Source organism: Lacerta agilis, chromosome 6, assembly GCF_009819535.1.
Source record: "Lacerta agilis isolate rLacAgi1 chromosome 6, rLacAgi1.pri, whole genome shotgun sequence".
In the NCBI taxonomy this organism is placed as follows: Eukaryota; Metazoa; Chordata; class Lepidosauria; order Squamata; family Lacertidae; genus Lacerta; species Lacerta agilis.
This window is the reverse complement of record NC_046317.1, coordinates 72,665,474-72,678,266: the sequence shown is the minus strand read 5'-3', so window position 1 is coordinate 72,678,266 and position 12,793 is coordinate 72,665,474. Positions and strand designations below refer to the sequence as shown.

The 12,793-nt window shown below is 43.9% G+C and overlaps 1 protein-coding gene across 3 annotated transcripts in view; it reads right to left on the bottom strand.

The window, feature by feature from the left end:
• Positions 1 to 12,793, bottom strand: part of PLCG1 (phospholipase C gamma 1) — an 85,697-nt gene that overhangs the window by 10,476 nt on the left and 62,428 nt on the right. For 2 of the 3 annotated variants that reach the window (XM_033153395.1, XM_033153396.1), the window contains exons 13-23: positions 12,497 to 12,665; positions 11,334 to 11,456; positions 10,217 to 10,318; positions 8,879 to 9,066; positions 7,191 to 7,391; positions 5,772 to 5,891; positions 5,402 to 5,582; positions 4,148 to 4,225; positions 3,441 to 3,544; positions 2,433 to 2,529; positions 1,136 to 1,208 (exon numbers count right to left, since the gene is read on the bottom strand). In XM_033153395.1, coding sequence (XP_033009286.1) covers positions 1,136 to 1,208; positions 2,433 to 2,529; positions 3,441 to 3,544; positions 4,148 to 4,225; positions 5,402 to 5,582; positions 5,772 to 5,891; positions 7,191 to 7,391; positions 8,879 to 9,066; positions 10,217 to 10,318; positions 11,334 to 11,456; positions 12,497 to 12,665 — 1,436 coding nt within the window. The remainder of the gene's footprint in view (positions 1 to 1,135; positions 1,209 to 2,432; positions 2,530 to 3,440; positions 3,545 to 4,147; positions 4,226 to 5,401; positions 5,583 to 5,771; positions 5,892 to 7,190; positions 7,392 to 8,878; positions 9,067 to 10,216; positions 10,319 to 11,333; positions 11,457 to 12,496; positions 12,666 to 12,793) is intronic. The other variant, XM_033153397.1, reaches the window with a different exon arrangement.

The following is a 12,793-nucleotide window of genomic DNA, read 5'->3' as shown; positions in this document are numbered from 1 at the left end:
GATAACATCCTAGTTGGAGTGTTTCTGCACCCCACAAGGCCAGCTGCAGACAAACTGTTACCCCAATAGACATCATCTGCCCTGTGAGAAGGAAGAAGGCAGGCTAACATCAGGGCCTTCTCAAGTTGGCTTCTTCCCTGCTCCCCTGGGTCAATTTTACATGGTATATCATCATTTGCATTGGTATTTCAAAATTGTAAACTACTTTGGGTGCCTTGGCAGTATATAAATGCAATAAATAAAGTCTCTTTGAAAGAAAGGAAGCAGCAATGGTATTTTTTAAGAGGTAGCTTCAGTGGACATCAACCTTTCCAGACTAAGGGCCTACATTTAATCCCCAGGCCCATATTTAAAATCTCTCCCTCCCTCCCTCTCCTCTTCCCTTCTTGCTTTGTCCATCAATGCAAGATGGTTAGGGAGGAACATAGGAAGCAGCATTTTACCAGACCAGACTACGGGTCTAGCCCAGTACTGTCCATTCTGACAGGCAGTGTCATCCCAAAGTCTATGGCAGAGCTTTTCTGCATAAGACACTACCCGATTCTTATTTATTATATCTTGCCTTTCCCCAACAGGCCCAAATAAACTAAAAATGCAGGTTTAAACACCAAATTAACCATCAGTATGTTTGAGAATTCGTGTTCAGCAGCAAAGAAGCAACTCAGCAGAAGAGACAATGAGGTGTGTCACTTTGCATCAGACAATCCTGTTCCAGGATCGATCTCCAGAAGCAGGCACTGTAGCAGGCACTCTTCTATATTCCTATAAGAATCTTATGTGTGAATCACTGGTGCACAGATCTTGCCCAATAGTCAGACCCATGAACTCCAGAATTCCATTTTTTTGCATGACCACCTTCCTGCAGGCAGGTAAGACCCATGCACTTGAAGGGGGCTTGATATGGGGCAAAACATTCCCGCATGCACAGCCCTTGCTAAATAGCAACCCAGAGAACTGGTCCTGCATGGCTGAGCACTTAGCCACACAAGGCCTTTATCCTGGAGCAAAGCCTTGGGAACAGAAAACCTGCAGATTAGCAAGGAAAGGTGGGTTCTAAGGAAATAGTTGCAGCTGAAAATCAGCATCGGTTATCACTTCTTGCCTCTCCCACCCACCACACGAAGCATCCACTTACCAATCTGACAGGCTGGTACGTCCAGAACTCCTCCAAGTAGGTCTCCCAATGGACTGTTCTCATCTATCTGTTGCTGGAAGCAAGTTCATAGCATATTACTACATTTCCCCACATTTTAGAGTCTACCCTATCGTGAGAACCTCAGGGGAGGCAATAGCACTCGCGCACATAAATGCATTCTGTTTTAAAATAGCAAAGTATTCTAAAAACATTTTAAATGCCTATCCTTCCCTTGGCCTCCTGCTCCACTGCCAGCTGACTACCCCCTGCTTGGGAGCCTCCACTGCCCAATGTGATTTGTGGTTAGAAAATTAGAGCTACTCAGTCCTCTGGAAAAGGACCATCTGACACTGAATAAATGCCAAAAAGTAATAAAATTAATTCTGGATATTATTTAGATTTGCCACATTTGAAGGGAAAGGAATTTTATTACAGTGGAGTTTTCTTCTGAGATATCTGCCTGTGTGGTTTCATCATACAGTCCTGGCATACAGGTGTTAATTGTGAACAGAACCAGGAAGGATAACTAACACAATCTTTCTCTTATCCACACACATCTTTGAACTGCAGAAGCTTCCAACCATGTATTATTAGTTATTGTTTTCATCGTCGTGGCAGATAACAACACTTATTTATTTTATTTCATAACATTTATATACTGATTGTTTGTAAAACAAGCAAACAAACAACCCCCCCTGAAATAAATCACTTTAAAATGAATGAATTTAATTCTGGACTACAACTCTCAGCATCACCTAACCACTGGTCACACTGGCTGGGACTTATGGGAGTTGTAGTCTAAAACATGAAGAACAACCAGATTGCAGAAGGCCAAATTGAAACTAATATACCAGGGAGCTTTAATGCCTACAAAATACCTGCCAGAAAGCAAATGTATTAAGGCAGCAACAGAAGGCTGTCGGAAATGGACTCTCCCTTTCATGGATGGCCATCTTTAGTGGAGATTGGACTAATGACCCTTGGGGATCCCTTCCAGTGCTGTGATTCTATGATTCTAAGTCTTACTGGGCAAAGAGACCCAGAGAACTTGCCACAACAACAGCAAAGGTCCTCTCCCACATCCCAGCTGAATGTAAACTAGGTGTTTGTGCGATGCACAGGATAGCCCATCTGGAAGATCTTATTGAGCAGGCAGGCTCACGTGGAAGAAGGTGGCCCTTTGGGTATTTAGAAGGCCTTATTTCAAGACCAAAACTCAAGCTGAGCTTTCCCTGGAATCTGAAGCTGATAAGACTCTGCAGCTCTCTTTCCATCTTTCTCCAAACTGAATGCTCACCTCCCTCTCAGGCTCCAAGCCCGTTGGACTAGCTATTTCTTCTACATAGTTAGATGGAAACCACAGCTGCTTCTTACCACCACAGTCTCCTCTCCACCTGGAAGAAATGATAAGATGCATGTGCAAAGCCGTACACATTCTACACCAAACTAGTGTTATTTTGTACCAAGGTCATCAAAATGCATTGATTAGAGAACGTAAATGTATGGCATTAAGCAGACCAACAGAGCTAGCTAGCTGTGCACTAAGCTGCAACCTGCCAGTAACGGGGTGGGCAGGAGGGCAAACGAGGATACTCTCTTGTTAATTTTGCCTTGATTCCAAGGAATGGAAATAAGTTACCAAATTCATGCCCTATCACACCACTAGCAAAAACACTTCCCTGTGCCAAAGTGTTCTTGACTAAGGGCTGAAGCTGAAGTTCAGTAGCAGACCCTGTATCTGGAAACCCTAGTCCAGCCATGCCCAAACCCGGCCCTCCAGCTGTTTTGGGATTGCAACTCCCATCATCCCTAGCTAACAGGACCAGTGGTCAGGGATGATGGGAGTTGTAGTCCCAAAACAGCTGGAGGGCCAAGTTTGGGGGTGCCTGCCCTAGTCATTCCCAAACAGCTGCAAAGCAGCATGGCGAGTGTATAATACAAGATGGAGAGGAGAGAGGTGGAGAAGTTGTCGGAAGGAGTTGTAAGGGGGAAAGTGGTGGATGGGGGAAGGGTTAAGTCACCCTTTCAAATCCCCTCTACCAACTCTAGCTGCTTTTCAGCTGTTCAGGAGCAACCTAGGTTCCCACAGTCTGGGAACCAATGCGTTTGGCTCTAAAAGTGAGGCGGGTGTTCAGCTTCGCATTTTGCTTTTTTGTTTAAAACATATAAAAGGGGGGGGGATTTCTTTTCAAAGGGCATTACCAGGAATGGGAAAGTCAGCAAATGCCCTGTTGCTGCTTGGAGATGTGATCTCTGTGAGATCTTTTTAAAAGGACTGATCATCTGGCGATTAAAGGAAACTCACCAGCCTCCTTCTTGCTTTTCCACATTCTGGATGACGGCATTTTTGGTGAAGGTGAGCTCATCCTCCCGTTGAGCCTTATAGTCAAACAAGGCTTTGACAGCACACTGAAACACATACAAAATAATGAGGCTAGGTGATCACGGCAGAAGCCGAGATGAAGTCACATGCCACTCATTACCAAGGAATTCTGCAGGAATCCACTTACAATTAGGTATCAATACCTGCCTCTAAGTCTTTGTGATGTGCAAGACCACCGTGGGGGGGGGGGAATACAGTGCAATCAATAGGAAAAACTAATGATTGGCCAGGAATTTGCCTACCTTTCTGACTCCCATTACTAGGGTTCAGTTCTCTCTCCAATTGTGTATGAAAGTCAGAAGTTTCCATATGCAAATAACTTCATGAATACGCTAGTGCCTGGGGTTTAAAATTTAGTGTACTAATGTTTGCAGGGTGGGTAGGCATTTACATCAAGGCCCCAGTGTGCTAATGGTTTGTTAAGAGCATTTTCAAGACTAAAGATTATGATGGAGATAAGCAAATGCAAATGCAGCCAAGGCAAGGACTGATCCACAGGGAAGCCACCTCCTCATAAGCTGCTACTTGCCCTGGTAGTGAAAACATATTGGCCACACAAGCAATTTAACAGCTGATCTCAGCCCAGTCAATGTTGTAATAAGACACATCTCAAGATACAAAGAAAATACCTTGAAGGTTGGCATAGGGTTGGCCTCCACATAAAATCCTGGATTCTGACCTTCGTAGAGTGAACCGTAATCTGGTTCCTGGTGAACAAAGGAAAGAAGATGAGTATCTGTATGCTTGTTCAGGCAAGGATCACAGGAGCTAGAAGAGGTGACTAAAGTCACTCACTTATAAGGTGATTCTACAGCTTGGAAACAGGCTGAGTCTCTCCCCACGCTATAGAGTAGGGTGAGCACTTTTTCTAGCCAACATGCTAGATTCTTATCTCCCCAACCCTTGGTGGGACAAATTTGGCAGGCAGGTTGGGCTGTTTACCTGTCAATCACTAGATGTTACTGTGACATCAGGCGAAGGTGCACTTTGAAGTCCCATTTGTTGGGATTTCAAAGTGCAGCACAGAGCTGTTTGCAAAAGGGCTTTCAAACAGCCATGTGCTGCTCCTTCAGCCTCCAAAAACTAGAGGTTTAAGATCAGTGCAGGGTTGTTTACAAAAGGTTTTTTAATAGCCTAGCACTGCACTGTGAAACTCCAGTTTTCAAAATTTCAAAAAACAGTGCAGGGCTGTTAGAAAGCCCTTTTGCAAGCAGCCCCACACTGCTCTTTAAACACCCAAAAGCCAGAGGTCCATGGAGCAGTGTGGGGCTGTTTGCAAAAGGAAAACTACTTCCTCCTTCCATCAGCTGGATGGTGAGAGCATGCCTTAAGCTCTCAGTTGTTCCTTTGAAGACATGCCAATACTTGTCCTGCACCTGACATCGCGTATGATGTTCAGTGTGGTGTTAGTGGGTGTGGTTTGGGGGAAATGGCCTCACAGGTCAAATTCGGACCACTAGAGGACCAAGTCTGGCCCATGGGATAGAGGTTCTCCATCCTTGCTCTAGAAGAAGTGGACTATTCCATTTTCTTAGAGAAGGGATAGGGAACCTTTTTGGTCAGGTCAGGACTCACCGCCATACTGCAAGCCAACTTTGACAGATATATGGGGCTGGGAAAACGCTGTAAAAGCAACACCCAGTAGGACTTAAAGAAAAACCCTGCCCATCAGCTGACATCACCCAGTGATATCAGCTGATGGACAAGTGAGAGTGATTTTGAAGAATGACCTTGCAGGCTAAATTAGATCCCCTGGCAAGCGAAGACTGGGAGTTGGAGATTCCCCATCCCTGCCCTAGAGCCATATTCTAGAAAAACAAGAGCAGTTACGACCACAGTCCCAGGAAGAATGCACTGGATTCCATTCCTAACACCATACTCACCGCTGTCCCGATCTTCTCCAACATTTCCTCATTAATCGGATACCTCAGCTTCATCTTGCGATACAGCGGGTGCTTCTCGTAGTAGCTGATTAAATCCACCAGGCTCTCAAATTCAGAGTTACCTAAAATGACGGTCTGGCCATCCTGCTGGACTCGGCAGTGCTTTATCTTCCCTTCTGCCCTGGGGAACAAAACAGCAGCAGAACAAGTGATCAGTCATTTCTCAAACAACCACTTAACAATGGCTGAAGAGGGTGTTTGTTGCATGATGATTGGGGTGGGGGGAGATTTACTTTCCTTTCCTACATTTCACAGCCACAGCGACACATATATAAGGCAGTCCATGGTACCCGGGAGACAAACTACTCACCGAAAGGAGATTGCATAGGAGTTTGGTTCGCTCCTCTTGCGCACCAGAAAGGCCCCATCCCGTGGCACCCGCATAAGCATGCGCTCGGCCAGAGGCCGGGTGAGATTAGCGTGATACCATCTAGGGGGTGAAAATAATGCAATGTAAGTGAATGTAGCACAGCAGTACCTGATAAATGCCTGGACCCCAGGATTAACTCTTTTCACAGAAGAGTAATAAACAGATCCAAAGCACTTGGCTGTATTGTTTCCTTTGGAGATTTAGAGCCATTGTGGTTTCATTGCAGAAGTGGGAAACCAGTCTTCATTTTCACTAGGGGCCAGTGCAGAAGCAATGTTTCAACTGTTAAGAGGTCAGAAACAGACCACATCTGGTCTGTGGGTCCTCCTCTTACATACAAATCCAATCCTTCCCTGTGACAAAGCCATGCTTAAAGGTGACCTCTGCACACATCCCAACCACGGTGAATGCTAACTAAGGCTCCAAGCTGATCTGCACACACCAGTTAGGATAACCATGGTTAACCTCCAAACGGATGTAAGCAGGTTCTATGCTTAGGGATTTTGTGGCACAATGGAATATTGCAGGCACAAACTTAAGCAAACTGGAACGAAAGGAAAAACGTGGTCCTTTGGCTTCCTCCTGAGCTTTGTTCAGCTCCATTTCCATCTCTCTGCATCTCTAAACTGGGGGTCCATAATAGTTCAGAGGTAGATTTTTTTAAATTAAAATTAAATGTGTGTCAGCAGGGAAGCAAGCTTTGCAGCTTCACATAAACAGTGCAGAGGAGTTAAATGTAAGAGAGCGGTTTGAGCATTCTAGAATACCATTCACATTAGACTCTTTGGAGACTTCTGGGCAGTTTGTCTTTTATGTTAACCAAGTTGTGGAGAATGGCCTGAAAGCACCAGATTTGTGTGTGTATCCTGCCTTTCCAATGAAATGTTCCAAGGGCCCACATAACAGGATGAAAATTCATTAGAAGACAAGCACATAATAAGGAGTAACAGCTAAAAAGAAGACAGAGATAGCAGGTTAATTAGCATAAAACTATGACATGTAATTCCTCTTCTGAAGCAAAGTAGGTTAGGTAGGACAAGGATGGGGAAGTGGTGGCTTTTCAGATATTTCGGGACTATAACTCCCATAAGCCCCAGCCATCATGCCAATGGTCAGAGATGATGGGAACTAATGTCAAGGGACATCCATAGGGCCACAGATCCCCAACCCTGCAGTAGGGCAATAGAAGTAACCAAAATAAAACCACTCCAATTAAGTGTGAGCTATATCCAAAATCATCACTCAAGGTGCTAAATTCAGGCTACAATATTCTTGAATGATCTCAGCCCTAATGCTTCATAGGCAACAATTCTACTGGAATTCTGACATAAGCAAAAGGACAAAAACATGTTGGCTTACTCCTTGCTCTCATGAGCGTTGGTCTGTGGCACAGGTTCAGTCAGCCTCATCTCAAATTCATTGCATCTGAGCGGCACCTGCTGATAATGAGTGATGAGGTCATAAAGACTGTTGAACACCAGGTTATCGGTGAGGAAGAATTTGGGGCTTCCAGCATCCTGCCGGGAATGGATCCGGCAGTGTTGCACTTTCCCATTGCGCCTGCATGCAAGAAAAACAAAGATCAGCAGTGAAATCCCATGTGTGTTTACACAAAATAAGCCCCAGTGTACTCAGTGTGGCTTAGTCCTTGGTAAATGCATTTGGAATTACAGCCTAAAATTGCTTTTTAAAATAAAGAAATATTATTTTAGTTCCATTTTCCTCCAAACAACAGTGGTTAACACTGCCTGAAAACATGAGTGTCATGCGAAAAGCTGTTTATTCAGTAGGGTGGAATAGATTGGGATAGGTTGGTAGACCTTGAGAGTATCCAACCAGCTCTTTGCATGGTTGTGCCTTAAAACAACAGGTGGTAAGCAAGATAGGGGAGAAACAGCAGCACTCAGCTGACGAAAAGGATGAAGCAAAGGCTGCTTGGGGAAATTTCAAATTACATGAAAAGCTAAGACACTGAGATCCAGCGCTGAGGGCCTTCTGGCGGTTCCCTCACTGCGAGAAGCAAAGCTACAGGGAACCAGGCAGAGGGCCTTCTCGGTAGTGGCGCCCGCCCTGTGGAACGCCCTCCCAGCAGAGGTAAAAGAGATAAATAACTATCTGACATTCAGAAAATATCTGAAGGCAGCACTGTTTAGGGAAGTTTTTAACCTGTGATATTTTAAATGTATTTTAATATCTGTTGGAGGCCGCCCAGAGTGGCTGGGGGGACCCAGCCAGATGGGCGGGGTACAAATAATTATTATTATTATTATTATTATTATTATTATTATTATTATTATTATTAGACCACTATTATTAGACCAGGTATCCTGTTGTGTGTGGACTTCAAAAAGCCTGACATAAACTTCAGTCCTAATGCTACTTATCTTGGAGTAAGCCCCATTGAATATATATGGCTAGAATTGTGCTGTTAAAATGTTGGCATTAATGTGTGTGTATTAACAGGAACAAGTTTCTACCCCTCAACATTAAAACCTCAAAACACCTTTGCAACTGCTGCTAAAGCCTTAGAAATCCAAATTGTGATAGGCAAATATTCCAGTAATCAAACAGCAGGGTTCCTTCGCACAGCAAAGCTTCCTGTTCAATCTAGTGACCAACTTCAAAAATGCAATGGACTCGGCATGCTGGCTTTGGATGTGAAAGACAGGTTCACATCCCTTCTCACAGCAATGCATCTCAATGTGTGGCCTTGGGCAAGTTACCATTGATCTCACAGATGTGAGGTCAAATAATGTAAACACTGCATAGAATGCAACAGCAAAGGTAAGTCAAATATTAGTACACACACACACACACACACACACACACACACACACACACTGCTTCTCAATCTGCCATAAGCCATCTTTTCCCAATTCCTACATAAACTGAATGAATAACATATCATCCAAATTCCATTAATCTTCTGGCTAGAGGGAGGGAGGGAGATTGTGTAATGCCTCATATCCATTAACCTGTGTCTTTCAGTTACACATCTAGTTACAGAGATACCTGAAGGGTGGATGCCATGCCCAAGAGTTTCTTACCAGAAAGAAAGGGTGTAATCACCAACAAAGGTCTCACTCTCTCGCACCAAGAAAGAACCATCAGGGGCTCCCGTCTCTATGCAGTACTCGGTCAACAGCCTTTCTGCTATGTGGCGCCCATCACGCCCAGCTCCCAGCTTGCCATGGAACCACTTTTCGGTGGAGTGGAGTTCAGTGCTGTTGCTCACCTAGTATGGAAACCAAAGAAGGCTTACCAGCTTAGTTTCCTGTGGAAAGGACCAGCTCTGCATGAAGGCAGAGCCATACTACATTGTCTTGGAATTCAACTTCCTCTTCCCAGTAAATCTCCTTCCAGATTTCAGGAATCTAGATTCAGCGCAGGCAGGAGGAGACCAGTGTTCTCAGGAGCTTCAAAAATACTCCTCGATGTGCTATTATGCAACAGCGTAAATGGACAAGCAAACTTGAGAGAGACCAAGGGGTTGGGGCATGCAATCTCTGCATCTAACAACAAGTACTTGAGGAAATAGTGTACTCAGTGCAGGCAGCCATATAATCACAGCTTCATCCACAAGGGATGTTCAATGGGGCCCTTTGTTTATATTTATTTTTGGTGGTAAGTCAATACATGTTTATTTTGGGTTTTAATTTGCTGTTTTTCTTTCTTTTTTATAGTGGCCTTCCTGTTCACATTTTTTTTTTACTGCATTAAGTTGGGCTTTTCTAATATAATGAGGAGTTCAGTGTTAAAGTAGGTCACTACTAATTTACAGAGGGGAAAGAAGACATGATTGGTCTGGCTTGCTTTTAGCCCTTCCAAAAGCGAATCGCCATAGCACACTATCATCAATCACTGGATTGATGATATTTGAATGAAGGTGATATAATAAGGGAAACCCACTTAGGAGTTCAGTCTTATTTGGTTTGTTCTTTAAATTTCACATCTTGTGTCATTTATCACGATACAGAAAATACTGCAAATCCCATAATGTTCATAGGTTTTTTTTTAAAAAAAAATGCATGACTGTCTTTAATGAATCTACGCTGCTCAAGGTCCAACGGTAGCATATATCACCGAGGCAGCTGGCTACTGGAAAGTAGGGTGGTGGAGGCAGCAGGTAGAACAGTGCAATGCATGCTCCTATACCTGCACCACACTGACCTTCCCACCACCTCTCCTGGTAAGCACAGTAATACGGCTGGTGGGATGCTAAGTGCACAGTGGTGCCCACCTCCAGCTGCCACTGCTCCATAGGTCGCACCTATACAAGCACCTTCTGATGTAGGAAGAGTCTCTCCTTCCAGACCTGCATGGCCGAGAAGCCTGAAGATCTTCAGCAGCACAGCAGAAAAATTGTGGCAAGTCGTTTCACATACCTCCTTTTGCTCCTCCTCATCCTCATTTCCCAAATCACTGCTTCTCTCTCCAGAGTAATAGATTTTGCTACTGGTCAGGACAAAGTAATGGGGGTTCCAATCCTGCAAACACACATGTAGAAAAGATGTTCATCCTAGAATATTACCCTCAAGACATCGTCTATCAGGTTTAGGAAAGGATTGTGGGAAGACCAGAAGTGAAGGGGGGGGGCTTATCCTGAGATCAACCAACTTGTTGAGACAGCCTTTGGACAAGGACCTGTCTGCTTTGTAAGTGCCATACAAAGTAAAAAAAGAAGAAGATAAGCAGCGCCTGCCTAAACTCTTCTTTTTTAAAAGTATCAAATGCTTCCACTTGTAAAATGGAGTCCTATGAAGATATTATACAGAGGGATTTGGCTTTGCTTTGTATTACAACATACTTTTCTTACAGTCACTGCCCTGCAAAGGCCCATGTGATCATTTAAATCAGGGGTGCCCAAACTTTTTTCAAAGATGGCCAGATTTGATGAAGTGTATGTGAGGGCCAACCAAAGTTTTGTTGTTGAGCTTTTTTTTTTTAGGATTTGACCCCAATAAATAAACTGCCACAGGGCCTGGATAAAAATGGCCGGGGGGCTGGATTAGGCCCCCAAAACGGACTTTGGACATGCCTGATTTAAATAAATGTTCATGTTGGCCAGACCCATGACACCATTTTCAGCCACGTGCTTTCCCTTCACATACAAAGGCCACTGGCAGCCCTGCCCCAGTTGGCATGATTATTTGTTATATGGTGGAGACATAGCATGTGGCAGTACCCAAATGCATTTACATGCACAGTTTTCGTTCATCGTTCCATTATACCATGCATTCCTTTTAATCTAAGGTGTCATTATGGCCAGGTCTAGGATGCCAACAATCACTGGCTGTAGCAAGTGAAAGGTCTAGGTGTAACCAGAGTGTCAGTAGAAGCGAAAAGAGAAAGTTTCTGTGTGCATTAAATGGATCACAATACATCTATGGTCAAAAGAGGGGTTACAGCATCCTTTCTCAGTCAGCTTAATTGCTGTTTTGATCATACAGACCAACCAAGTCTAGGCACAGGAGTCAGAAGCAGCAGTAACAAGAAGCTCACATGATTGATGGGGTCTTCGAGGTAGAGGATTCCATTCTTTATTGAGTTGCTAATATCGTTCTCTGAATACACAGCAGTGGATGGCACTTCTTCGTAAGCACTGCCCTCAGCCAGTTTCTTGTGCTGCAACGAAATGTATACACCTCAGCTTCTCTAAAAATGAACCCAAGAGCAGTGTTTTTCAACCTTTTTTGGGCAAAGGCACACTTGTTTCATGAAAAAAATCACGAGGCACACCACCATTAGAAAATGTTAAAAAAATTAACTCTGTGCCTATATTGACTATATATAAAGTAATTCTCTTGAATTTTTCAATTTTTCCCACGGCACACCAGGCAACATCTCGCGGCACACTAGTGTGCCGCGGAACAGTGGTTGAAAAACACTGCCCAAGAGAACAAGACCTGCCTTTTGGATATCTCTAGGGCACCCACAACTAATTATGGGGCACAACAGAGTTTGCACACTAAGATAATTACCCTGAAGATTTCCTAGCTAAATCCTGCCTGAAGCAAGATTTGAATTCAGCTTTGAGAATCTTGCTAAGGTGAAGTCATATGAGTAGCAATTTCCCAGCGTTGGCAGTAAAGGACAGAATTCTGTGGACCGACAACTGTGGGCCTATAGGGCACATCCAATATCTAATTGAGAGCTTCCCCCTGAGCTCTCATAAACACCCTAAGGAACAAGATAAATATTAGATATTTTTCCTAGCCCGCTAAAGAAATCTAATCTTCATCTCATTTCTTAGACTATTTCATTGCCTTCACAATGCAATAATTGTGATTCTACATTATTTGTATGAATCCCCAATACCAGAAAAGAGAATGATAAACATTACATATCCAGTTAAAGTGCAATAACTTAAACAGCAAGGATGCTGTATTGGTTGGCACATATATAGGAATTCAGTGGATCACAAAACACCCTTGGCAAAAACAGGGTGTTGTTTGTTTGTTTGGTTTTGCAAGATGCATCTTGTGGTCCACAGCATCCCTGGCCAGGCAGATCAATTGTTGTCAGATCTTACAGACCAACTAGCCTTAGGCAACTTGCAGTAACGTAGAGGGTTTGAAGCTATAATGCCAAGAAACCATGTGCCCCAACCCCCATTTTGAGTTCTGGTTGTTATCTCAAAAGCAAAGGCCATGAAAAAGACTTGCCTTTATGAGAATCTTCCTCTTCAGCTGGTTTGGAGACGGAAGCCCATCAGCAGAGATATCTACCGGTTTGGTTAGCAGCATATCTCCAAAGATCTTCTTAAAGTTCTGAGCCATATTCCTCTGCTGGGCGATGCTGCAGTGATCCTCGATGGACAGAATAACAGGGAAGCTGAAAGCCAAACGAAAACAGCAAGTGATGGCCATTAGGCCAGAATAATGTGGACTGGATAGTCTAGCTGCTAGAGTCTATTATTCTACGGTAATTCAGGAGGCACTCATCTCTCAGTATGATCAAGG